This window comes from Ictalurus punctatus, chromosome 3 (assembly GCF_001660625.3).
Source record: "Ictalurus punctatus breed USDA103 chromosome 3, Coco_2.0, whole genome shotgun sequence".
In the NCBI taxonomy this organism is placed as follows: Eukaryota; Metazoa; Chordata; class Actinopteri; order Siluriformes; family Ictaluridae; genus Ictalurus; species Ictalurus punctatus.
The window spans coordinates 4,651,354-4,678,853 of record NC_030418.2 but is presented as its reverse complement, the minus strand read 5'-3'; the positions used below and the strand labels follow the sequence as shown (position 1 = coordinate 4,678,853).

General features: G+C 40.6%; 1 protein-coding gene across 3 annotated transcripts in view; it reads left to right on the top strand.

Annotated features, from left to right (window-relative positions):
• Positions 1-27,500, top strand: part of macrod2 (mono-ADP ribosylhydrolase 2) — a 613,005-nt gene that overhangs the window by 207,581 nt on the left and 377,924 nt on the right. For all 3 annotated transcript variants that reach the window (XM_053679442.1, XM_053679443.1, XM_017463465.3), the window contains one exon: positions 8,807-8,923. In XM_053679442.1, coding sequence (XP_053535417.1) covers positions 8,807-8,923 — 117 coding nt within the window. The remainder of the gene's footprint in view (positions 1-8,806; positions 8,924-27,500) is intronic.

Below are 27,500 nucleotides of genomic sequence, written 5' to 3'. Positions count from 1 at the left end.
CTTCAGACGGCCTTTACTGTCGAAACTAAAGTCGGTCTGTTGATTCTTATGCGCCGATATATGTCCTAATACAGTGAACGTATTTGCAAATAAGGAGCGGGCTTGAAATAAATTTTTTTTTAAAAAAGGTATTGATGGGTGAGGTTGATATTCTTTAGACGTGTTTGAACTGGGCAACTTTTATGTGCGAGAACTCTCCAATGTCATGTAGACAAAAAAATAAATAAATGAATTCTTTACTTAATCTTAGGGTAAAATCTAAGCTACTGTACATCGCTTACGGGAAGAATATTCTTTAAAAAATGAGCAATAAGAAGACATATATATTATTGCTCAATTGTGTCATCTGTATCTGAGCACTACTATTAGTTACATACAGATCACTACATAATATTTACCAAGTAACATGAAAAGCTAAAGAAATAAGAATTGTGTGAAATACCAAGCCAGTGGCCTACTAGCGTTTAGCATTACATGTAGCATATTAATAAACGTCTTTGTTTCTAGAGAGCCCTTGAATAAGACAACAATACCCTTCTCCTATCCTGTTTTTTTTATTTATTTTTTTCCTCCCCGCCCCGTCACGATCCCTTAGTGGAGTTGATCTAGCGACAGGGGATGAGACGTGTAATATCTGACATTTCGAGCACTGAGAAGCACTTGATTAGTGCTTAATTCATGCCATTATCTCCTTCAGTGCAATTAGCTGGGTAGAAAATTGTGTGGTAAATCACAGGGGTTGGGAAAGCGAGGGCTGGAGTTGCTAACTAGCACTGAATTCATCGGGGCACGGAATCTGGAAGTGTACCGCGACTCGTTCTCCTGCCAAACCTGCGATGCCACCGGCGTGACGCTACCTTTGTCTGACAGATTAGCATGCTAGCAGAGCGCCTCTGTTCATAATCAGTTCATCCAGGCCAATTTCGTATTTTCAGGCCTTGTTTCTCACCCAGCCCACCCTAACCCACCCTTCTGTGCACTTCGTGGCAGCTCTTCCCCCAGGCCTGATCTCCAAACCTCACCAGGGACGGAAAATAATTAGGGAGGGAAAATTGTGCCTGACACCATTTTTGAAAGGCAGGGTATTGTAATGAAAGCGGAGCAGGACTTCTCGGTATCAGAAGGGGAGGCAAAAAAAATATATAAAAAGACGAAGAAGCAGAAGAAAAAGAGCGGGAGCAGAGAGAAGAAAAGGGAGAGTGGATGCTCTATGAGAAAAGCCTGAGGAAGGTTCACACAGCTTTAGTGGTTCGTTAGAATGCCTGCAGGAGATGGCACCATCCTCAGCATTGCCAAGGTTACTCCACTGCTCACTTTGTCTAATCGGGCCACTGTCAGAGGTGCGGGAAGAAAAGAAAGTGGGATGATATGCTCTTTGTGCTCTGAGGGGGGGAAAACAACAAAAAAAAAAAAGGTCTGCGCTTTCCTTGAAAACATTTCATTCCTTCTTATATTCACAAATTCCTTTCCTTCTCTTCGTCGCACTGACTGTGCTTCACTTTAGTTTTGCCTCAAGCCCTTTCTCGAGTGCGTTTGCCTATTCCTTTCAGAAGCTTGAGCTGCTTTCATTAGCGCAGGACTGAAAGGTGACCAAGGAACTTCAAATGAATCAATGCACTGTCCCACTTAGGAAGGCATCTCAAGCAGCCGCAGTAAGGAAAAGAGATATATATATATATATATATATATATATATATATATATATATATATATATATATATATATATATATATATATATAGAGAACTTAACGGTGATGCATGAGTGTAGATGGTGGAGGTGATGAGAACAGATACGAGAGGGTTAAATATAGCACCGGGTAGCATTGCTACCTGGTCCATTTAACATGTTTGCAACAACTTTCGCAAACTAGGTCCATCTCCTTGGAGTAGGCACTGTTGCTGTTATTATAACCCGAGTAAATGTCTGGGACAGGTTTAGTTCTCCTGGTCAAAATCACCAGGTTTGGCCACAGTATGGATGTGTGCACTTCAGTAGTTCCATTAACATGTTGATATAACAGGATCGCTTATCTTCTAGGGAACTCCTGCACTGGATCTTTGGCAGGCGTCGAGTTCATTTAGCTGTAATTGACAATATTTGCTGAATAAATTCCAGCACCTTTGTGTACCCCCTGGGGAGCATATATAAATATGAAGATAGCCTAGGATGCCATCTCATACAGAACCCCCCCCCAAGTCCCCCCCCCCCCCCACCCCCCCACCCCCCCCAAAACACACACACACACATGCCAGCAGTCTCGGTCCCTGCTGGGAGCAGATTTATGTGACGGGTTCGGCACTCGAAGGTGACAATAAACGCCACACTTAGCTAATGAGGATCAGGCATCGCCTCCATGAGTTCGCACTCTCGTCTATAGCATTGCAATCAGCAGGGAATTCCTTCTTAAATCCCTCTTAGATTAGAAAATAAATTGACAGCCTGCCTTGCATCTGGGTCATGCTTCTGCTGCCACAAAGGCTGAGACCTGCTTTCTGTGTTGTTAATTCATTTGTTATGAGCAGAAATGATTTCAGTCGCTAGGGAGGCCCATATTTTTGAGCCTCGGGCGAACCATGCTGTTTTATTGATTCTTGTGGTTACATTGTTTCGGATTCTGCATTGTTGCCTCCAAGGTGGGCAACAGCTGCAACCACGCCAACGACGGCTCAGAACTCGCTCTCGTTACATAGGCTGAACGCCTGGCGCTTTTCATATCGGAATTCATCTCTGCATAGTCCTGCTGAGGTGACTGCGGGATGGGATTGAGAGATTATGGCATTGAACCGCCAGAAGAGTCCAGCATTAGCACCTAAAGAGTTTTCAGATTGCCTGTCTTTAGAGATCTGCGAAATCATATTTCGACACCTCTACACAGGCTACGGGGCGCCCGGCCGAGCTGCCAGTCATCCTCGCGAAGCCGATCTCGGAACGTGGCCCATTCAAACGGAGTGAAATTAAACTGGTGTCACTTTGAAGTAATGGCGCAGAAGCCATCAGCAACCCACTCAGTCATTATTTCCAGGGGTAGCCAGTATGCAGAGAATTAATATCAGTCTGGTTATGGCTCAAGAATCATTTTTAATATATCCCTGTAGTGTGTGCTGACAGTTTCTCAGCTGTAGTTATTAGTCTCCAGGGAACTGAACAATCTGTCCTGATACCAATATCCTACTGGGAAATATTGCAAACTTTATTGTTTGATGACAGATGGTCACTTCACAACCGGTCACACTCTGTACTTTGGGATGTCGTCACGTCTCTTCAGTGTTAGCTGTGTATTTTAGCGGGCATATATATGTCCAGCGTATATGGACAGCGTATGAAGGATCAGCACGAGGGACCGTATTCCGAGTTAAGTATTGTGGAAGTTCGATTAAACCAAACTTGAAGTGAAAGCTGCCATTTCAGACAGATCTACTCGAGAAATCTGGCAAATATGGAGGTGTGAACGACACACGGGTCATTTGGATAATCTGTATAAGGAGCCCTGAATCTTGACTTAAGCAGGTGCGTAACCCAACTCTGAATACGCGGAACTTCCGACCCCACCCCCAACATTTTTCGATTTGTGTTGCCAACTCTGAAAATGTTCCGAGAGGCCTGTTCTTCATTAGTCCCGCGTTAGTTGTGAGACGTTATCGTTTTGCTCATGCCCTCTTTTTCCTACTCGAGGGAAAGTTCCCTCCGCATCTGTTGGAGGCAATCTAGCCCAAACAGAATTACTGCAAACTCGTACCGATGCTGATCCACTTAAGCGCTCTGGTTTAAACTCGGCCTTGTACACTACCATTTAGTTGGAGAACAAAACCAAAAAAAAAAAAAAAACCGACATCCTTCCTGATTTAGCTTCATCCCAAATTACATCTGGCTCGGAAACTCCAGGGGCCGTCGCTGTTTGTCAGTAATCAGACCACACAGTACACATTCGTTTATGTGTTTGATCTATTATTGCATCCTTTATTTTATAGCTCCGCTGCATGATTTATAAGAAAGATAAAAGGTCTATATGATTTAACTCGAGCTTGCTCTCATCGCATCTTTTAACTTTATCACTAGGCTTAAATCACGTTTATACCCGCAGTGTCTTTTCAAGCCATGCACCAAAAAAAAAAAAAAAAAGAAACCCGGCAATCTATTCAACATATTTGTTTTCTCCTCCCCACATTGGCTTTCTTGTTTTGCAATTTCTAAGTCTAAGGTGGGATGAGGAATAAAAACCAAACATGTTCAGTCTATTCCAAAGATGAAAGCTCTAAATCCAGCAGGGAATCCGGCTCCCGTGGGTCTCGTGTGAATTGAATGTACATTTGATGTGTGTATCAATTTGTAGCTAAAAAAAAATAAAAAATGACTTGCAGCGGATCGCCTTGTATGTGAGACATCTCCATACAAATAAAAAAAAAAATTAATATTACAGTGTGACTATAGTTTTTCATCTTGAGGAATGTGCGGTATGAAATCAAATCACCGCTATTAATAGTCTACAGTGACATTCAATGAATATTTATGTTCGAATAGAAAAAGGTATGGAGTAAATTCCACTCGGAGAACTTCTGTCAGGTGAATACAACCTTCTTGATACTACGCCGCATTCACTGAGATGAATGGCAGAAGTTCTTTTAAAAGAACTTCTTTTAAATGGCAGTCTTGAAGGAACGGGTATAGCGTAATTGGTCACCTCCACACTGTGACACATTGGTGTTATGGTCTACGCATTCGTGATTCATTCACTTTGTGTCGGGAAGGGAAACAGTTGCATTACACATGTCCATGAATCATAGATGTTTGTAATGTCTGGCACATCTGCAAATCATTTTGTGTTTACTACATGGAGGTGAAAAAGGGATTTGTATTTTAGAGCCGGAGTGTGGCAAATTGAAAAACGCTAAACATGTCTGTATTAAATAGACTGAGATACGTGGACATACAGGATCTGGTATGCGTGGTCGTAACACATCAGGCGGTTATTAGGCAACTGGACTGTTGTTTACTTGTTGTTGACTTGTGATCTGTCGGTCTTAAATACGGTGAATTATCATCATCATTGCGTCGGCTGCATCCGGATCGAATCAGTCGTTCGATTGATGGATTCTGTTGGGATTTTGTGTGGGAGATTTGGTGTGGGAGTTGGCGTGCGGGTCCGTGTCGGTGCGTATCCTGAGGAAGTTCTAGCGTTGTGGAAAATAGATCTTTTCTAATGCATATTCCACAGTACATTTATAGCAAGAAAAGATTGCCTTAAGTTCACAAGTTTTAGGTTTTAATAACAGAACAAGAAGTTTCACATGCTGCCAAAATTTAGCAGCTATAATCAGGTTTGGTTGTTTTTTTTATTTGTTTTTTTTTTTTTTTTTTTTTTTTTCAAACCCCAACGTTAAAACTGGATTTTACATGAATACCCCTGCGTTATATAATGTTCAGATGGTGGGACGTGACTGTGTTTTGACCCTGTAATTATCACAAATCTGAGTAGTCTAGCTTCAGTGTTAGATACGCTGTACACTCTGTGTTTTTGGCAAGTAGTAATGGTGTTAACCTGTCGCGATTGAAATTTTCACCTGTTGTGTTTCCCCTCACTGAAACTTTTTGATACAAGGTTCACACTTTTTTTTTTCTTTTCCCCTTGCTGTTAATTTTCCTCATATGTTTTCACTGGGCCTTGTATGGAAATCTTGAGATTTTAACAGCTTTGTTGGGTAAGAAGCAATTGTAGCCCTGCCCAGATCCATTGGCTTCCATTTTTACTGGCATTGATACTTACTGAAATGAGCTTAAATGAGCAAAAATATTTTGGCCCTCACACGTGCATTGTTAGGAAAGGAATAGCATGTTCATTACAAAATCGCTGGGACCAAAAGAGGCCTGGAACCACATCACTAGAACTTAGTTGCGAAGATAACGAGGGAAGTATATTCCCTTTTATTGTTCTCACATACGTAGGTATGCATGTGGCTACCTCAATTGTGTCGTAATCATGTTTGCCAGTGGGTTGAATCCATTTGAATAGCATGGCATGATTTTAAAAATACATTTCCCAGTGTTCTTGTACTTTGTTCCTTGTAGATTTTCTCGGCGACGCATTTCACTAAAGATAAATGTGTAATAAATAAATAAATAAATAAAACCTGCCAGCTATTGAGGATGTATGAAACAAAAAATGCTACAGGCAAACTGGAAACATGGGACTGTTGTTGTGATGAGTCACTATGTTGTATGTAAACCCCATGGACAAGACTTCACCTCAATGACCTTGAATATACTGCTAAAGTAACTATGGGGTTTTTCAGGGCCATGCAGTGAAAATGGAAAGTTATTGACCTTGGCTTGTGCTATATTGTTTTTTCTTGGGTGGCAACTTCCATCCATGCATCCTCTGCACCACTTATCCTACACAGGGTCACACAGGAACCTTGAGCCTATCCCAGTGAACTCGAGACACAAGGCGGGGGACACCCTGGACGGGGTGGCAACCCATCTCAGGGCACAATTGCACACACATTGACACTATGGACAATTTGGAAACACAAATCAGCCTAGAACGCGTGTCTTTGGATGTGGGGAGGAAACCGGAGTACCCAGGGGAAACTCCCGAGGAACGGGGAGAACATGCAAACTCTGCGCATACAGGGCGGAGGCAGGATTCGAACCTCGGGGTCTTGGGGAGAAAAATTTTATTCAAAATGTTTTCTTGAGATTTTGTAGAGATGATTTAATGTATTATATCTTACAAGTGGAGTATTGACTAACCAAGTCAGTCTGCTCATCAGAGGCCCAGTCAACTGTTTTTACTTTTATACCATTTGATAGACCCTCTTATCCAGAGCAACTTTAAAAAGTTCTTTGTAATCTCCATCGAAAACGTCTAAGAGCATTAAGATGCTTAAATTGCATTAAGATGCTTGAATTGCAATTTAAGACCGCCAGCGACAGCCGCTCGGATATCCAGGGGAAGTTCCTCCCATCACTTGGGTGCCAGTACAGAGAAGAGTCTTGACTCGTATCTTCTTTTTACCTTGAGGGATGCTTTTTACCTTGAATCGAGCTATAAGAGACACTAGAAGGGAGCGTAGTCCAGAGCAGGGTTTGATGAGTGCCTTCAGGGAGGTAGGGGTCTGTTTTTCACTTTTGTAGGCACGCATTGGTATTTTAAAACTGATGCTGGTAGCTACAGCCAGCTAAAGCCAGGAAGCCAAAGAGATGTGGGAGAACTTGGCCGAGATTGCATTCTGGATCAGTTGCAGGGGTGGATGGTGCTCAGGGGAAGACCAGCCAAGCGTGAGTTCCAGTAGTACAATCTCAAGATGATGAGGGACTGAACAAGCACCTGAGTGGCTCCCGTTGTGGGAAATAGCCGCAGCCTCCTGATGTTACAATTTACTCGAAAACAGAAGGGCTTTAAACTATGAGGAACTGAAAATGATAGTTTTATATGCCTGGCAGAACATCAAACCAGTCTGATAGTGTACCAAGCATCTAGTGCCGTTTAATGCTCACAGACTTTAGGTAGTCATTGGCTTGCAACTGTACCCTAAATATGGCCTTTTTGTTTAGTTTATGGTAATTTATCTGTGGTCATTCATTTTGAATGGATCGAAGGACATAACTTTTCTTAACAATTCTGCTTGATGATCAACCTGTCGGACAATCGTTTCTCCAAAATTCATCAGAAGCTTTGTACAGATGCCGTGCATCAGTACATTAAACATGAATGACCACAGCATTTTCGCCTCCAGCTGTTCGCCACGTGGTGTTTTTCTATATTTGTGCTGAAATTGAAAAATTATCTAGGCGCTATGATGGTTTGTTTGCCTTCATGTTATTCCAAGGCGGTTCATGCTCATTTGCCAACTCATTGCCCAATGAATGAGAGAGGAGATGGAGTGGAACATTACATTTCATTTCTCTTCAGTCTCTCTCGGTTCTGTATTAGCAGCCTGTCCTCTTGCAATGTTTGATGCCATCTGATGGTGTCATTACCCGGGTGACATTTATTTGCCTCCATCTTACTCTGATGTAAGCCCAGATCCATGATGATGATGATGCCCATTTGTTCAGATTTACCAAGGCCTTCATGTGGGAAAGTCCTGTTGCAGTTCTGGTGCAGTGTTGCTGTTGTAGACCGGTATCAAGGTTGCATAATAGTTTCTTTTATCATTCCCTCAACTCGGTAGCTGCGGTTTATCACATGACGATCCCACGTGAAAGTAAAACCTCAACTGTGGAGAGGTGCAACGGTTGTGCCAAGGTGAAACGTTCTTCACATGAACTCCGTTTAAGAAGAACAGAGTGGATGTGTAGATACATAAATCAGCAGGGGCTGTTGGCTTTGAAGATTTGAAGCTAGTGAAGACCGAGAAGGAGGCGGAGGAGGAGGAGGGTTAGCTGGAGGAATGTAATCCTTTTTTGCTTCCTAACCTAAACACCTCTGTGGAGATATCAGAGATTCTGGCGTCATCTTCCATTGTCAGGCCTGTTTCTATAATTGCCTTCAGCTTCCTAGACTGAAGTGATCAGCCCTACGTTTACAGGGGAGTTCTGCCAGGAACGGGTTCTTTTCTAGGCCTATTACACTTTATCATTACATCCTTAAAAAGAATCTCACAAAACAAAAAAAGCTTGAGATCACACTCGTACAAATGAGAGGGGTTTTTTTTTATTTTTATTATTATTATTATTGTATTACCTTATCCTGACCTTCTTTCATGAATTGCCTTGTGCAGACTCTTAGAAATGTGTATTAGTATTTGAATCAGTTATGTAATTTCAGTAGTATTGAAGGATCGTTTGTTGTTTTTTTTGTGCAGTGGATGGCTGCATACACAGAGCAGCGGGACATTACCTGTATGAAGAGTGCCACTCACTAAACGGCTGCGAGACGGGCAAAGCCAAGATCACCTGCGGCTACGACCTTCCTGCCAAGTGTAAGTACCCTTCTGTCAACCTTATTTACTCAAGGAAGCAACACCGTGTAATGCTGCGGCCAAGTCAGCGTTACGGCTCTGCTCAGGCCCGTATGCTGTGTCACCTTGCTCCGCATCGAGATGATTGCGACCAATTAACGAAAAACAGCTCATCGCTCGATTAATTAATGACTCTTCAAGCCTGAGTCAGAGTTTTTGTTCTGAACATTCCAGCAAGCCGCTTTGATTAATAGAGTTGTATTATTAGGAGGATTATTATTATGATGATGACTTACTGTCATACGAGTGGCTGAAGGGGCCATCTGTACTCAAACAAAGACATTAAAGGGAACTATTAGCTTGTAAAGTGATTGATATTTCATCCATGATTTATTTCATTAGCTAGTGGCGTTCTTAGTGTGTTCTTGAGACTGTGTGTGTGTGATTATTTCAAGTAACAGTGATAGGATGACACAACACGGTTGCAGTGTTGGGTCAGGGATTGGTGTGCAGGTTCTAATGCAGGTTGGGAATACAGAAGCAGATCAGTGAAAAGAATTCTGGGTTTTGAAGAAGGTGTCTTGGCAACATTAGAATCTATGGGTTAAAAAAAAGCCCACTGTTTCTGTCACTCATAAGGCTCACACATGGTTATCAGACACATAAATCAGAGATTATATTTTTCTCCCAGGTAGCTTTCAGTGTCAGGCAGCAGCACAGAATGGATAAGAATCCCTTGGCAATTTCCCTGCTGTCTTTTGATCTTATATTGTGAGCATCAACAATTGAATCGCGTGTAATGTTAGCCAGAACCCTTGCGGCAATCCAGCCAGAGAGGCATTGGCAGGTTTTTATAGACGAACCAGGATTCTGTGTGTGTGTGTGTGTTTGTGTGTGTGATGTCTTTCATTAGTCAGTATCACATGCTCTGAGTGAAAGTTCCCAGGCTGGTCTCTCTCGAGCCTTACGGAGCCTCATCTGGCCTTCCAAGGGAAAGCAGTTTTCATTCTGCTCTTCCTGTTGTCATTGCTCATCGTTACTGTTATTGTTTTCATTGCTGGTAAGTTATCAGCGACGAATCTTTCTCTCTCTGTCTCTTATCCGTTCTGTTTATTCTGAGGTAAATAGTTCCAACTGATACAACCCTTCTAAGACTGTCGGTGTGTTTTATTTCCTGTCCGACTGAGCGTCTGAAAGGCAGTGTGGAAAAATGTACCAAGAGATGCACAAGTACCTAATGCATTGCTGTAGTTGTAAGGGACTTCTTGGTGTGATTCCTCCTGCTTCTCTAGAAGTACACGGCTGTCAATTCCTGGATTCTCACCCATATCATATCTAACCATCTATCTATTTATCTAGCTATCTATTATCCATCCAGCTATCACCCATCTGCCAATCCGTCTATCCAAACACCGATCTACCTGCCCATGAATCAATCTATCCAAACTCCAACCCACCCATCCACCAATAAATCTAACCACAGATCCATCTACCCAATTACAAATCCACCTGCCCATGAATCCATCTATCCAACATCCATCTATCCGAACACCAACCCACGCTTCCAACATCCATCTATCCGAACACCAACCCACCCTTCCAACATCCATCTATCCGAACACCAACCCACCCTTCCAACATCCATCTATCCAAACACCAACCCATCTATCCAAACACCAACCCATCTATCCAAACACCAACCCACCCTTCCAACAGCCATCTATCCAAACACCAACCCATCTATCCAAACACCATCCCACGCTTCCAACAGCCATCTATCCAAACACCAACCCACCCATCCAACATCCATTTATCCAAACACCAACCCACCCATCCAACATCCATCTCTCCAAACACCAACCCACCCATCCAACATCCATTTATCCAAACACCAACCCATCTATCCAACATCCATCTCTCCAAACATCTGTCTCTGTCCAACCATCCATCCATTCATCCACCGATCAATCCATCCACTGATTAATTCATCCAACCATCCATCCATCCATCCATCACTTTTTCTATCTATCTATTACTCTATTTATCCTTCTATCTCTGTCTGTTGACCAATCATCTGTCTGTTATTCCCTCCATTTCTCTTGGGGTCATGGATCTATTGCACTGGATGTACTTGTGTCTCAGTATGAGTGTGAGATTTCTATTTATTTATTTATTTTCCCTTCTTCTTCAGGAGTCAGTGAAAGTTGCTTCCCTTCAGAATTGGGCCACAGCTAATGATGTATTAATGTGCAGAGGCAGAACGAGTCCAGAGGCAACAGACACAAAGTTAACAAGGCTTAGTCCATTCAGTGATACAGCAGCACATAACACAAATACTCTTCAATATAAAAGTTTGCTAAGTGCTCTTAAATATATTTTGCCAAGTCCTTATTTAAGCAAAAAAATGATTAAGTGTAAAAGACTCGTACCACAGAAGAGCCACTTGAAGCATGTGTAATGCTGTCGTTTTTTCCCCATTAAACACCACACATAATGATTTTCATCTGTATTCCTTTCATACGACGGCGAAGCGCGTTATTGTAATGGACAATGGAAGCCTGGAGAATGCACAAAGAACAGCACATAGACAAAACAGGCTGCATCTGTTGCCATGGTTATGCAAGCTCCGTGATGCAAAGTAAAGCGTGCGTCTAGCGTGTGATGAGGTGGGTCAGATGTCTGGTCGTAAGAAATACGCACAGGTTTGTGTTTACATTCTGACGGCATCTGTAAACGGCAGATTATGCTGCACTGCTTGCCAGCCAGGGAGTGCAGCCTATATGAGACATATGGTCTGTTTACTGTTTATGTCCTGGCACAACTTTGCGACATTAAAAATCGCCGTATTTTCCCCATCTCTCGCTCTCTCTTGCTCTCTCCACCCCACCCTCAATGTGCCCGTTTCTTGAGCTCCTCCTTCTCAACCCTTTCATGATCCTAACCTCTGCCAAAATGATGCCAAATTGACATTTCTCCACCCCCTCCCTCTTTCCTCATTTCTTCCCACGTCCCCCTCTCCATCCATTTTGGTTGGACTGAAGAAGCCCCTGTGCTTACCATTATAGTATTCAGGAATTAAATTGCTCTTGCTTTAGGAGCTTCTTGATCTGCCGCGACTAGTACGAAGTTATACAGATGAGGTGGCTTTCCGCGGAAAGGCCGAACAGGAAGCGTCCCCAGATGTAGCTTCCAGAACACTCTGTACCACGTTCATCTTCTTGGAATTTAATGATCCTGAGTCCATCTGAACTTAATTATGTTTACTGTGAAGAATCTTCTAGCGACGATCAATACAAGACCATCTCCTGGGTGTTGCCCTTTTATCACGCTTCCCCTTCTCGACCGTCAAGAGGGTTTCCGTCCGAGTAGCGATGATTAAAATGTTATTTGTCCTGTCAAAATAGGTCTGAGGATGCCTTGAAAGCAGTGAGCAAGTGGGAATACAGCAGCGCGGGATGAGTCAAGAAACCAGTTTTGCTCATCAGAAACGCATTCTTCAAAAGCAGTAGGCGTTTGCAGCGTTCCAACGTGTCGGGTTTACCAGGTTGATTTCACTTTGACTAATGTGGACTCAGAAAAGCAAACAGGACACATGGAGAAAGAAAGAAAAAAAATCATATCTGTGAGAATAAAATGCTTGCTTGTGTTTCAGACAGAAACTCGGTTTCCCCGAGGGACAGGGCCTCGCGCCGGCCCGAGAAAAGTGCCGGAGAGTAATGATGTAAAATCAGATAGTTCTCCTCGCACAAGCCGAGCTTGTTTCACATAAAGGCATTTATGACTCAGACATTTCTCTCTACCTCTTTTTTTTTTTGTTGTTGTTTTTTTTTTCGGGTAAAGACGAGACCAAATGACACGCCCCAGCCCCAGAGAGAGTACTTCACATATGGCTCACATTACTCAAATTCGGCCTCGTATTATTACGAAACGAATGTGATTACGCGTCTAGCATGGTGGCGCAGCGTCATGTCGTTCTCTCTAGACATCTAAACGCCCTAAAAACTGATCATTTTGAAGATATTTAAAGTTTTTAGAAATTGTCTGAAGATATCATTTTGATGTGTATTCCTTTTGATCCTTTTTTGAATAATGTTTTATTACAGAATAAAATAAAATTAGAAAAAAACAACAAAAAAAAAAACAATAAGGAGATGATATCACGGCGCGTGCAGAGATTTCCGTGTGATAATCAGGAAGTCTCGTAAACGTTTTTCTTCCGCATCGTGCATCCATGCACCCGCATCCAAGTTCATATTCAAAACTAATAATGAAATATTAATGCACGCTGATGGCATTTGAGCCAAGCCCTTTTTAATGTAGTCGTAAATAGCCCCGTAAAACGCAGGAAGACAACGCGAGCTCAGATGGTAAATTATTTAATCGTCAAACCACAGAAAGTTAAGAGATTTTAAAAAAAAAACAAAAAAAAAAAAAACACACTTTTATTTATTTATTTTAGGGCTGGAGAGTAACAATGCATTTCTTTAAAAAATTCCATTATCTTTAGGACATTACCAATTTTTAACAGGCTAGGAGAATCGTGTTATTCCGTCATGGTTTGCTCAAGGTCTAGGCGCGTTTGAGACGTCCCGCGTGGGTTAATGAAGTAAGCAGCGGTCAGTCGAGATCGAAGTGTTTGCGCCGTGCAAGGCTCAGTCCTGAAGAAGCTAAATAAATAAACGCATGATAAGAAAAACGTCCTTCCATCCTGCTTTTCTCTCCAAACCCAGTGGAAAGCGTTTTATTTTTTAATGCGTCTCTGCATAAACGAAACCCGTTCGCCCTGGGCTCTCGGTGAATAAATAGTTAATGCTAAGGTCATGGCCGGGAACGTCGGTGTCCCTGAAGAACGTTTACAGCACACGAGAAGGAGGAGGATGGATTGGGGGTGGCTCACACGTGATCGAGTTGAGATCAGTTTTTATTTGAATGTTTATTGACGGGATATAATCGGCCCTGATCGTCGGATGTTTTTAAACGATGCTGATCATCAGCCGGTGCATTTCTAGTATATACATGTAGTAATAACATACAATACAGTTGCACTTACACAACCCATATATATTTATTAGCTCCAGTGAAAGATTCAATATGCTAACCCCAGATCCACGTTTGATAAGTTTCTAATGCAGAACATCATGTGCGCGTCTCAGTTATGAGTCCTGGTGTTCTGTTCACATCGCACCTAAAGATGTTATTTGCTGTTATTTGGTTAGTGGATCCATTTGAATAAAGCAGGAGAGAAAAGATGTGTTTTGAGAAAGGCACTAGCAAGTAAAGAAGAAGAAAAACGGTTCGCTTGTCCCGGGTGCACAGGCTAGTAGTGATTTTGTCCGATATTGCTCTGTGTGTTCAGCTAGGAAGTGTAAGTGGTGCTTCCAGATGACATACCTCCATCTTCACATCCACCCTTAAGCCTGTTTTCATTCCCCATCTTACCAGAGCCTGCCGCTGTAGTTGCATCGACATGATTCCTTCACGTGGCCTTGCAGTTTTAGCCTGATTTGCAGCCTGATTGGTTGTTATCTTGACCCCATGCTAATGCTGCGTTTCACTTAGCTCGGAAGTTGGAAGTCGGAAAGAATCGAGCTACAAAGTGGGAAAGAAGAAACGGGGAGATTTGCCCTGTTATACAGGAAATAGAAAGGAAAGTCGATCATATTTGAATACCCTAAGCCAGTGGTTTTCAGAGAGGGGGCGCCTGGGGGGCCTCAACAATTTGGTGTACCCATCCTTCCCACTAGTATGTTTTCTCTTTCTCACTCTCAGACAACCACACACACACACACACACACACACACACACACAATCAATTCCTAATGTCAAGATGTAATTATTAATAAATTAAAAAAAAGGGGGTTATATTCAGAACTCTGTGTTTTTAATGTGCTTTAAAGACATCTTGCAAAAGAGGGGCCTCGGTCAAATGTTAATGCCATTCGGGGGGCCTTGCCCTGGAAAAGTTTGGGAACCCCTACCGTAAGCCGTTGTGGAGAAAAGCTAACTTTCGAAACCTTTCTAAACTTAGTAGTATCTAATTGTATCAACATGATATCTTGGCATGTAAAAAGATAAAAGATCTTCATATCTCTGATGTCAACATGCACGCAGTTGATTATTTTTCTTCACGTTAAGCACGATAAACAGTTCTTCTCGGTGCAGCGTCTGTAGCAGAACAGAGCGGTTTGCGCCGTTCTGAATTTATCATGAAATTTTAAATGAAAAAGTCCATCACTCGCCCTAATGGCATGAGTAATTACTTCACTATATCCTGGTGTCTAGTAGTGTTAGCGTGATGGGAAACATGTGGCAACAAAGCTGAAGGCATCCCTGCCATTTTGAATATTTATCAGATGTTCTCAGTGGAAACTCTGCGTCTACAGATTCCAAATCCCGCTCCCCGATGCTCACTTTTCTTTTCTTTTTTTTTTTTTTTTTCCTGTAGGAGAAAGCATGTAGACAGCATTCTCTCATCTAAAAAAAAAAAAAAAAAAAAAAAAATCTTAGAATATGAATATATATATATATATATATATTCACAGCTGGGGGTTGTGAGAGGTTACTGAACATTTCTAAGACACGCCCACGTGCCAGCCCGAGCAGATGTTGTATTTCAAGCAGTGCACTATTAGATCGTGTCAGAGGCTCAGCGTGATGGATGCGCAGAAGCCGTTTAAGAGAGCGGTGACGACTGGCAAAACAAACCACCGCGACGGAGTGGAGAATGCCGGTCTGTTTGAGCTGTGCCACACTTGACCCCATGCACACAGGGGTCACTGACATCAAGTGGAGCTTATATGACTCTCAGAATAGCGTTATTTTTTTTCTTCTTCTCCCCCGTCTGCCTCGTCGTTTTATTACCTCTCCGTTCACACTGAAATAAAACGCTGAATGATGGAAAGTCACGGATTGAAACTGAAGGCAGGAGGGTTTTATCGCCTGCAGCATTTTATGACACCCAAAGACAAACACGATGGCTTTAACGCGCTAACAAGAGAAACAGATGCAGGCTTTTGGATGTGCAGCTTTAAATTCACATTCTTCTGCTGAAGCTCGTTTATGATTAATCACAACTCGTTCACTTTGTTTGTTTGTTTGTTTGTTTGTTTGTTTGTTCTGGTTTTTAGTTGTTGTTCTTTGTCCAGTAATTTTGTTTTCCTTCATTGCGGGGTGCATTGCTATTTATTTATTTGTTTGTTTGTTTGTTTGTTTGTTTATTCGTTTATTCATTTACTCTAGGTTTATGTTTGTCTCTGTCACTCCTGTTTATTAAGTTTTTATTCCTTTATTTTTCATTTATTGTTCATTTTATTTTATTTTTAAAAAATACTTCTGTATAGTTTAGTTTTCCTTCTGGTCTCATTAAAGTATATGTGATTTTATTTATTTGTTTGTTTCTTAATTTATTCTCTATCTATCATCTCTCTATCTATGTATCTTTCTATCCATCTCTCCATCCATCTGTCTATCATCTATCCATCTATCTATCCCTCTATCTGTCTCTCTATCTGTCCATCCATCTATTTATCTATCATCTATCTCTCTATCTATCCATCTATATAGCTATCATCTATGTCTCTATCTATCATCTCTCTCTATCCATCTATTTATCTATCTATTTATCTATCTATCCACTATATAGCTGTCATCTATCTATTTCTGTCTATCCATCTATCTATGTATCCATCTATCTATCCATCTATATTGCTATCATCTATCTCTCTATCTATACATCCATCCATCTCTCTATCTATGTATCTATCCATCTCTCCATCCACCTGTCTATCATCTATCCATCTATCTATCCCTCTATCTGTCTCTCTATCTATCCATCCACCTATTTATCTCATTTATCTCTCTATCTATCTATCCATCTATATAGCTATCATCTATCCATCTGTCTATCCCTCTATCTGTCTCTCTATCTATCCATCCATCTATTTATCTATCATTTATCTCTCTATCTATCTATCCATCTATATAGCTATCATCTATGTCTCTATCTATCTATCATCTCTATCTATCCATCTATTTATCTATCTATTTATCTATCTATCCATCCATCTATCCATCTATATAGCTGTCATCTATCTATTTCTGTCTATCCATCTATCTATGTATCATCTATCTATCCATCTATATAGCCATCATCTCTATCTATCCATCTATATTGCTATCATCTATCTCTCTATCTATCATCTCTCTATCTATACATCCATCCATCTATCTGTCCATCTATATAGCTATCATCTGTCTATCTCTCTATCTATCCATCTATCATCTCTCTATCTATCCATCTATCTATTTATCTATCATCTGTCTATCTCTCTATCTATCCATCTATCATCTCTCTATCTATCCATCTATCTATTTATCTATCATCTGTCTATCTCTCTATCTATCCATCTATCATCTCTCTATCTATCCATCTATCTATTTATCTATCATCTGTCTATGTATCATCTATCCATCTATCTATCTGTCTAGTTCATTAAGTTTTTAATTCCTTGATGTTTGCTTTATTGTTTACTTATTTATTAAGTTGACTTTTTTTTTATTTTTTATTATTATAATTAGTTTTCCTTCTGGTCTCATTAAAATACATGTGATGCTTTATTTATTTGTTTGTTCATTTGTTTTCTGACTTTCAGCGCTTATTTATTTAAGTATTTATTCAGTTTTTAATGCAGTGTGCGTCGCGTTCGTTTAATTGTTTGTCCGTTCGTTCTTTTTTTTTTATTTATCAGTTCCCTTACTGTGGTCTTCAATTGTTTAGTTATTTTAACAGCCATTTTAATCTTCAGTTTAATGTTCCTTTATGTTTGTTAACATGATTTCTTCTGATTTAAAAAAAAAAAAATTTTTTTGATTAAATTATTCTTTGTTAAGAAAGAACAGCCAGCATCGTGCCCGACGGTTTAGACCGAGATCCGTTCAGGGAACACTAACGGGGGGGGGGGGGGGGGGGGGGTGTTTAGATTTTTATAGATTGCATTTTGATTCACACTTAAATTTGAGTGAGGAGTTAAATGAAATCTCGGAAGCCCGAGGCCGCAAATACGGTTACGGCCGCACCCTTAAGAGGTGAGAACTTTTAGAGGATAGTTTTTACATATTTTGGTGTTAAAAGTTTACTATATGATTTTTAATGAAGATCTCTCTCTCTCTCTCTCTCTCTCTCTCTCTCTCTCTCTCTCTCTCTCTCTCTTTTGTAAAACACTGAAGATGTGAAGTGATAGAACTCAGTAGCCAAAGGCGCGCATACACACACACACACACACACTACTTGAGTAACAGATCTAACTTGCTGCCGTTATTACTTTCTAATCTCAAACACTGCTTCTGATGTGCTTTGTCTTTAATCTCAACGTTCAAGCGGGTTCATTATCTTCTATTCTCTCAGAAGCCTGCGTTAATCTAATCTATTTCCTCTCAAAGTCACTAAATGATTTGTGTGTGTGTGTGCCCTCAAACTGCAGAATACTACTTCCTCCCTTCCTGTCTCCCATGCACAAGTTTGATTTGTTGCACCCAGATCACACAAACCCCTGTGTGTTTCCTCACTTATTTCTGTTTGCTTGTTTATTCGGCGCTTTCGCTCATCAGCGTCGTCTCCATCAGGGTCAAACCCCCCTGTCTCTCGCTCGCTCTCTCTCTCTCTGAAGCAGATGCAGAGGCCTGATATTTACCGCGAGAGCGCACCTGGAGCAATAACGCTAATCGTTAGCCTGTGATGCATTTTGAACTCCTCGGCTGAGAAGTCACGCTCGCTTCTACTCGAGTCTCTGCGCACACTGTGCAAAAACAAATCAATCACAACAAAGTACCCACTATTAGTAAGTGACATGTAGTTCATTCTGATTACGCCCCCCATCCACTCCTCAAAACACACACACACACAAACACACACTTATTATGATGCGGTGAGGTTGTTTGTCACTCCTGGCTCCTCCTCACCGTCAGATGGATTATCATCATAGATTAACCGTCTGAAGCCGAGAGCGACTCGCTTTAATTTGGTGATTTGCAGTTTTCTTCCTGCCGTCTCTCTCTCCTGAAAACTCATTAACTTTTAGCACCTATTCTGCCATTTTGAAATCGGCAGACTAAAAGTTTCCAAGGTATTTTCTTCCTAAGTAAACGTCTGCGATCGATCGATTAAGCCGTTTTATAGCGTAAGCGGAAGAGTTTACGCGGCTAAATAACGTACGTCGCCAAGCACTTTAATATAAGTTTAATGTATCTGTCGACAGTAAGTAAGGTCTGAACAGAACTGCTGGATCAATAGCATCAGCTTGTCTTCTGAATGATGAAGATGGTGCTCCGGGAGCTGCTGTGACAAAGTGCCTTTAGGCGAAATCTCCAGCGTTGTAAAGAAGGAGACGTGTGAGGTTTTCCAGCTGTAATATCCGTCGTGATGTCCTACTTGAAGACGGTGTGTATGCTGTGGGAAAGCAAGCCTGCTGCGGACATGTCCGTATTTTAGTCTTCCTGGCGGTCAAGTCTGCAGACTTTGCTGGTTAAGGCTCATCATTTGCCGACGTTTTTTGGATAGCTTCTCCTGATCCCGATCACTTCAGGTTGTGATCGGATCCCGGCTCACGCGACGTCACGGCGTCAAAACGGAAAGGCGGGAAGAATGAGACGGGGTCTGACGTGGGGGACGAGTGATAATCCTAATGATATCCCGTGTCCCATTGTAGGATTAGAATTCTTTCGATTTTGGTTGTAATGTTGTTGTTTTTGTATATGGGTGGGGTTCTACATGTGTGGGTAGGCGTGGCATCTTTCAGTGGAATTGGCGCGAGATCTTTAAATGCGATTTTCTCACTTTTTACTAATAAAGCGCTGCGTGTTGACATCAGTTTCTCTTTGTTTGTTTCTTATTGTCCTTCTGAGTAATATCTGTGTAGGAGTTAAACCTGAAGGGGGCGTGGCCTGACTGTAGTTATTATGGCCATCAGAAATGCTGCAAGGTCATTATGCAGTGTGTCTGTAAAATGTTTGTTTGTATCTTTCGACTTTTTGTTTGTTTCTTTCTTTCTTTCTTTCTTTCTTTCTTTCTGATTGCCCTTCTGACTTTTTTTCTTCTTTCTTTCTTTCTTACTACCCTTCTGACTTTCTTTCTCCTGCTTGTTTCTTTCTTTCTTTCTTGTTTTCTTTCTTATTGCCCTTTTGACTTTTGGGGTTTCTTTCGTTCGTTCTTTCTTTCTTTGTTTTTCTTTCTCTTTCTTGCATTCTAATTGCCCTTCTGACTTTCTTTCTCTTTGCTTGTATGTTTCTCTTTCTTTCTTTCTTTCTTTCTTTCTCATTGTCCTTCTGACTTTTTGTTTTTCTTTCTTTCTTATTGCCATTCTGACTTGCTTTCTTTTTGTTTTTTTCTTTCTTTCTCATTGTCCTTCTAACTTTTTGTTTTTCTTTCTTTATTGCCATTCTGACTTTCTTTCTCTTTTTGTCTTTCTTTCTTTCTTTCTTTCTTTCTCATTGTCCTTCTGACTTTCTTTCTTTCTTTCTTTCTTTCTTTCTTATTGTCCTTCTGACTTTGTATGTTTTTCTTTGTCTTTCTTTCTTTTTTCTTTCTCATTGTCCTTCTGACTTTCTTTCTTTCTTTCTTTCTTATTGTCCTTCTGACTTTGTTTGTTTGTTATTGTCTTCTGACTTCCGTTTGTTTGATTTTCTGTAATTTTCAGAAATAGTAGATAATGCAGAAATAGAGAGGGGGGGGGGGGGGGGGTGGATTCTCTAGTAACAGTTAGGAAATCTGTAAAATCTTGAATCTCCGTGCGCACTAACCGGAAGCAGAGTGGATTCAGCTCTCGGTGATGTGTCCACTGTGTCTGCCAAGATCTTTGATCTGGCACACTGCCTCCCTTCACCAAGCGTCATCTCATCATCTCATCCCCAAAACCCCAACAAGGACCTACCCTAGACTTTAATCAGTCTAAAACACCCTTTAGCCGGACACGCTCGCTCTCGTGCTCTGGGAAGACGCTGCAAATTAGAGAGCCACTCCATTAGTGGCCCTCGCTGGTGCGTCAAACAATTTCTCACTTCTTCTGATGTAGTCAGAGCATCGCCTCCGGACCTCTCGTCCCTTCACACTCGTTTCAGAGGCTATGATAGCGCGGCAGTGATTAATGGGTACGCTAAAAACTGACGCAGTGATAATTCCATACTGTGTCTGTGGCTAATTATACGCTGCTCGTTGATAATGTACAAATCTAAATGGGTTTTTTTTTCCCCCCTGTCACTTTTTTTTTTTTTTTTTTTTTTTCCCCGCCAATGGACACGCCTTTCACCATTCTGTGCGGTGAAAACCGATGGTCAGAAAGAATAGCTTTATCTTATACAGACGATAATTTTCAACAAGTCACAAACACGCACCTGTAAACATCCTGGTGTTGCGTATTTTGTTGCCGGGAAGCGGTTTGTGCTGCTGTTAGCATGACTCGGCTTTCTGCGTAAAGACGCACGCGCGAATAGACCGAATGACCCTCTCGATGGAATATACGTACAATGTGCGTCTATGTACAGGACGTATATTTTGAATTCATGATCCGCTCTGAATGACTAAATAAATGAATATATTATACTGCTAAATTCATATGATTTCACAAAGAGCCCAGATGTGAAGCAATCACGAGGCAGAAATTACCTCAGCATCTGTGCGCTAATCAAGAGCCTCTCTACTGCCTTATTAGACATAATTAGTTCTCACTCAGTCTCCCAACAAATTGTATCCCCTCCCTCCCACCTTTAAAAAAAACAAAAAAAAAACTATTCCTTATGGACCTAACCTTCCGCTTTTTAACCCTCTCTTGAATGTTTGTGTTTTTATCCTTGGCCGGACCTGTCGCTCAAGCCATTCCCTCTTGGGGGTTTGGTGTAATTTGGTAATTTCACCCGGACGGCGATACAGTAATTATGTGGCGTCAGCTGCAGAGCTGTCGGAGCGATGTCCAGCGCTCATCCATCACCTCGAAACGCATCAGAAATGCCATTTTATACATGCAGCCACGCCGGATCGACACCGAGAGGTCGTCTTTGCTGAAGATGAGGAAATACCTGTCGTGCATCTCCCTGATTTAGACTGAGCGATAGATGAAGCGGAGGGAGACGATGTCTGAGGGTTCAGAATTTCTAGGCTCCCGGGTTAGATGAGACTTGTGCCGCTTAAAGATGCGGGAGGTGTTGAGCACGGCAGGCAGAAATGTTGCCGGGATTTAAAAAGAAATCGTTGCTGTAGTGAAAACAGTGGAGCAGCAACACAAAGCCTGTATCTGTATTTTGTAATATCTGTGTCGGGTTTAAAGCTGAAGTGGGCGTGGCCTAACCCAGAAGGTTTCTTTCCGTCACAGATTGTAGTAGCCTAATTAATTATTACGGCCATCAACAATAGCTGCGTTTACATGGACAAGAATAATCCACTCTTAATCCGATTAAGACCATACTCTAATTAAGAAACTACCATGTAAACAGCAATTCTTACTTACCTTAATCTAATTAAGGTCATAATCGAATTAAGCTCTAATCGAATTAAGACAGGTGGAGTACTCCTGTTTTAGTCGCATTATGGACGTGTAGTAGTGACATGTAAACACCTTAATCACATTATGAACATCGTGTGAGTTTTCACCGCATTTTGCGACAAGACACGATCACACACGGCAGTTTTACGGCGAGCAAGAGAGTTCGGCCGCGTCCCAAACCGCAAACTTTCCTACTATAGGCCTGTAGTGGGGAAAGATGCATGTATCTCGGCTGCTATATAGACGGTAACTACGCGATTTGGGACGCACCCACCGCTTCAAGCAGTTGTCTATTAGCACGTATAGCATGACAAATAATTAACCGCACTTAAAGCGTTCGTAAAAAAAATAAAAATAAAAACACCCAAAACTGTATACGGTACCATAACGAAGACGGACTGTACGTCGATACGTGAAATTCTGGAGGGACGTCGAACGGCGGTGATGTAATGACGCGGGCTGTTAATCTGATTATGTTCTATAACGTGTAAAACGGGAACATGACAGGAGTATTCTAAAAGCGACTCATGTAAACACCTTAATCACAACATTGTCTTATTCAGAATAAGGTAAATAATTAGATTACTGCTGTCCATGTAAACGTAGTCACTGTGGCAAGATCATTATGCAGCGTATCTGTAAAATCTTTTTTTCTTTCATTCTTTCTTTCTTACTTCCTTTCTTATTGTCCTTCTGACTTTCATTTGTTTTTGTTTGTGTCTGTTTCTGTCTTTCTTAATTCTTCTTTCTTAGTTTTTCTTTTGTTTGTTTCTTTCTTTCTTTTTCTTTCTTTATTGTCCTGACTTTTTTTTTGTTTCCAACTTTCTTAGTTCTTCTTTTGTTCCTTTCTTTCTTTCTTTCTTTCTTTCTTTCTTTCTTTCTTTCTTTTTTATAGTCCTTCTGACTTTTTCATTTGTTTTTGTTTCAATCTTTCCTTTCGTTCTTTCTTTCTTGTCCTTCTGACGTTTGTTTGCTAGTTTGTTCCTATCTTTTTTCATTCTTCTTTCTTAGTACTTCTTTCGTTCATTTCTTCCATATCGTCCTTCTGACTTTCATTTATTTGTATTTGTTTTTCTTTCTTACCGTTTTTCTTCCTTCCTTATTGTCCTTCTAACGTTCTTTCTTTTGTTTGTTTGTTTTTTTTTTCTTTGTTTCTTTCTGGTTTAATGGCTAGGTTTCAAACGGGTAGGTTTTAAAAGATAAGAACAAATGCAGTTAACTTAAAGAAGTGACATTTAAAAAAATCTGTGATGGGGGGGGGTCCATAAAATAAAATAAAACAACTTTGAGTTTTTATATTTTATGCATGTTGAAACCGTCGATTCTGTCATGAGCTTAAACAGATTTTTAAGCGTGATCATCTCTAAAAATGACATTTAGAAAAAAAATCGTCATATCCATATTAATTGCTATATTTTCCCATGAGAGTTCGACAAGTATATCAGTTCCTGTCTAATAAGGAAGTATGTTATAAGTATGGAATGTAGCCATGTAAAAGTAATAAGATTAACTCGCGGCGTTTGTGTTTTTGTGAAGTACTGTCACAAAGAGAAATCCCTGAACATAATGGAAACTTCTTTCTGGAATCAAATTAGACTTTCGCAAGACAGAGCGAAGGTGCAATGCGTGCGCTCAACCTAAGCCAAAAGCAATGCAAGCTAATGCAATTAATGATTAGAAAACAGATGGGTGCACTGGAAACTTCTAAGCTGACTAATGAATAAGTATTAAAGCTGTTCAAAGTGTTCACGACTTACTTTGAAGTTGTGTTTCCAAATCAGAAAAAGCGTGGGGGGGGGGGGGGGGGGGGGGGGGGGGGGGAGAGAGAAAAAAAAAACCCCTGTGAATAATAACGTGCTGTGGAAATGTATTGCGTTTGTTTACTTCCCAATCAAGATTGAGCAGCACTCATTATGACGAGGAACTCGCAAAACTCCATTTTCCACGTGTCATTTTCTAGATAATTATGTCTGAATGCAGGTTTTTCGTGAGGCCTCGATGTTCCTTCTGTTAAATTACTGTTGTTAAGTCTGCTTTGTGCATTTAAAGATTTAATACTTGATGCGTTTAGTTGGATTTTTTATTTTTTATTTTTTTTTAATTCATACCTGAAAGGCTCGTTTTTGTGGTTTGCAAATAATGTTACATTTTAATATATATTTATGATAAATAAATAAATAAATAAATAAATAAAAAAATAAAAAGCAAGGCCGTGGTTTTGGGGGAAAAAGTCCTACACCACCCGAAGTCATTTTCACATGTACGTGTCCGTTGTTTAAAGGGCAATTTATAATTTCTTTTCTCTAGCTTAAGCTGTCACCATGCAGCAGAGTGATTACAGAATGAGTGCGGTACAGGAAGAAAACGATTACGACCTTCAGGCTGTTTTTACATGCAGAAATTCAAGCCGTGCTGTAGTCGGTGCTTTTCTTAAACAGACCCGATCATGGTCCCAAGGTGCCTTTTTCTCTTTTCCAATGTGTGTGGATGCAGACCTCCCGTGCCCCTTTTTAAATGGCATTAACCTGCTAATAAAAGTATGTGGCTGTCCATAAAGCCTAATGGGGAAGCCAGGGGACACACTACAGCCCTGTGAGGTTAGTCAGCAGTGGGCCCTCGGTGAAAATACGGAAATGGGAGTCAATAAAACGTGGACTAGGGCAGTTTTAGTACATGTTTCATATCCTATAAGAGCAGTGATAATTATAACATGGTCACTAAACACAGCGATTGTGGATCACTAAGGCTAAGTGCTTTTCTTTTAGATGTTTTGTGCGGAACATCTACAATTTAGGATTGGTTTAAAGGAAAATAAATATAAGACCCTTGGGACCTTTCGTGTAATTTAACACTAAGTATTATTTGGATTTCTGTTGCTTTCGAGAATATTTGGCATTCTCCAGTATAGCATGGCTTTGGTAAACATTCAAAACTTGGTCCCAAATTAATTAAAAATAATAATAAAATAAAAATGCGAGAAGACAATTAACACCTGTTTTTTTTTTTTAACCTCAGAAAGCAGCTGCGTCATGCTGATCTGTGTCAAAAATATTCCGACTTTTTGTGCAAAAAACGCTATTTTCTATCATTTCAGTGAGCGACGTTAGATATTTTAGACCTGAATGTTAATAATTGTAATAATGTTGTTCGTTTTCGCTGACACTTCCTACAAAGGCCATACGTATAATGACCTATGACCTGCTATAATGCTTTCATTATAATGAGGCATTATACACATTGTTACAATCAATGATTTTTTTAAAGTGTTAGTGTATATAGCGATGTTTGCATTGTTGCCAGAATACATTAAAAGCGTTCTTTATAACACATCCAGTCCTGCGCCGGTATACAAGCGCAGTATGTTCACTCGTAGAAACCCTGACGAGTTCTTTCAGAAGCTGTATAGGTCCGTAGTACGACTTCTTGATAATCGTCATGGTTTCATTTATTTGTTCAACTTAATCAGTTTCTTGGGTATCGGAGACAACTTGCATCACGTTATCCATTCGTACTACGTATTAAAGATGGATCTAAAGTGTAATGCGTCGTCATAAATGTTTAGAACTCTTGTGTATGGTCCCATTTGAAGTTTTATAACATGCAGCGTAATTTAACCGGGTCCACATCTATTTATTTAGTTAAGACATGTGATGAAGAAACTTTACGTTAATTGATTTATTTATTACACACGCTTATTAGTTGTTAAACATACTAATAGCAAGTGGTTCTACAGTCATGTAGAGTATCGATTGTGGAAACTAATTAGTGGTAAATCAGTTTGTTTTTTTGTTTTGTTTTGTTTTTTAACGCCATGCATTAAAGCGTAAATGATTACAGAGAAAACAGCGCTAACACTCAGACTGCATTTGCAACCTAATTACTGACATCCCGCTGTGGCTCTAGATTGAGAGCTTAGACAGACCATTTATACATCCACGCCATTAACATCCAGCCATTCCAGCTGATAAACGGCCATCTTCAGCCTGAGAACGCTCCATCGATTGGACAGAATGTCGGCAGATATGAGTTATCTGTTGATAATTTCTTCAAATGACCATCAGCCGTGTTAGAGGTCGCCACTTCTTCGAAGGAGCGATGGGGAGGGGGGGGGAATTAAACTCTTTCCAGACGTTTTTAGGACTCCCATGCTAATGAATTCAACTCGGCAGTGAGGAACAGAAAGGGAGATGGCCATGAACACTTTTATAGCCATCACCACAAGCTGTTGTTTTGGGATAGAGAGCCATGTTCTCAATAGCCCCCGAGGGACTTCTGAGGGTTTGTGTGGATTTATGGTGGAGATGGACCTGAGCTCGAAATCATCCCATCGTCCCTGCCTTTAATCTCTAAAGAGCCAGTTGTGGATTTAGGAAAAAAAACCTAAACTTTCTAGTACATTCCCAGCTAATTGCACTCAGCTGGCTGGAGTTTTGTCCACTGAAGAACTGATCGCCTTGTGTACTCCGGGATATCAGAAATTAAGAGCGATGCTAAGGTTTCTGCAGGGTGTTTAGACTTATCATTAGGCCTGCTGTACATAAAAACAGTCAGAAAATAAACAGTGACACTTCATTCACAAAGCTCCGTTAAGTAACATTTATAATTATTAAAGCAATTAACACTGATATTTGTTCCATCTCAAAAACTAGCTTTACAACAGCACGTGTATGCCCTTAAATATGTCGCCGATAGGCAAAATTCGTAAATAGTCGGTGGTTTGATTCCAATATTTACATCAGAAGACCTGTGTTTAGTATTTAGTAACACAATATCAATATTTACATCAGAAGACCTGTGTTTAGTATTTAGTAACACAATATTTACATCAGAAGACCTGTGTTTAGTATTTAGTAACACAATATCAATATTTACATCAGAAGACCTGTGTTTAGTATTTAGTAACACAATATTTACATCAGAAGACCTGTGTTTAGTATTTAGTAACACAATATCAATATTTACATCAGAAGACCTGTGTTTAGTATTTAGTAACACAATATTTACATCAGAAGACCTGTGTTTAGTATTTAGTAACACAATATCAATATTTACATCAGAAGACCTGTGTT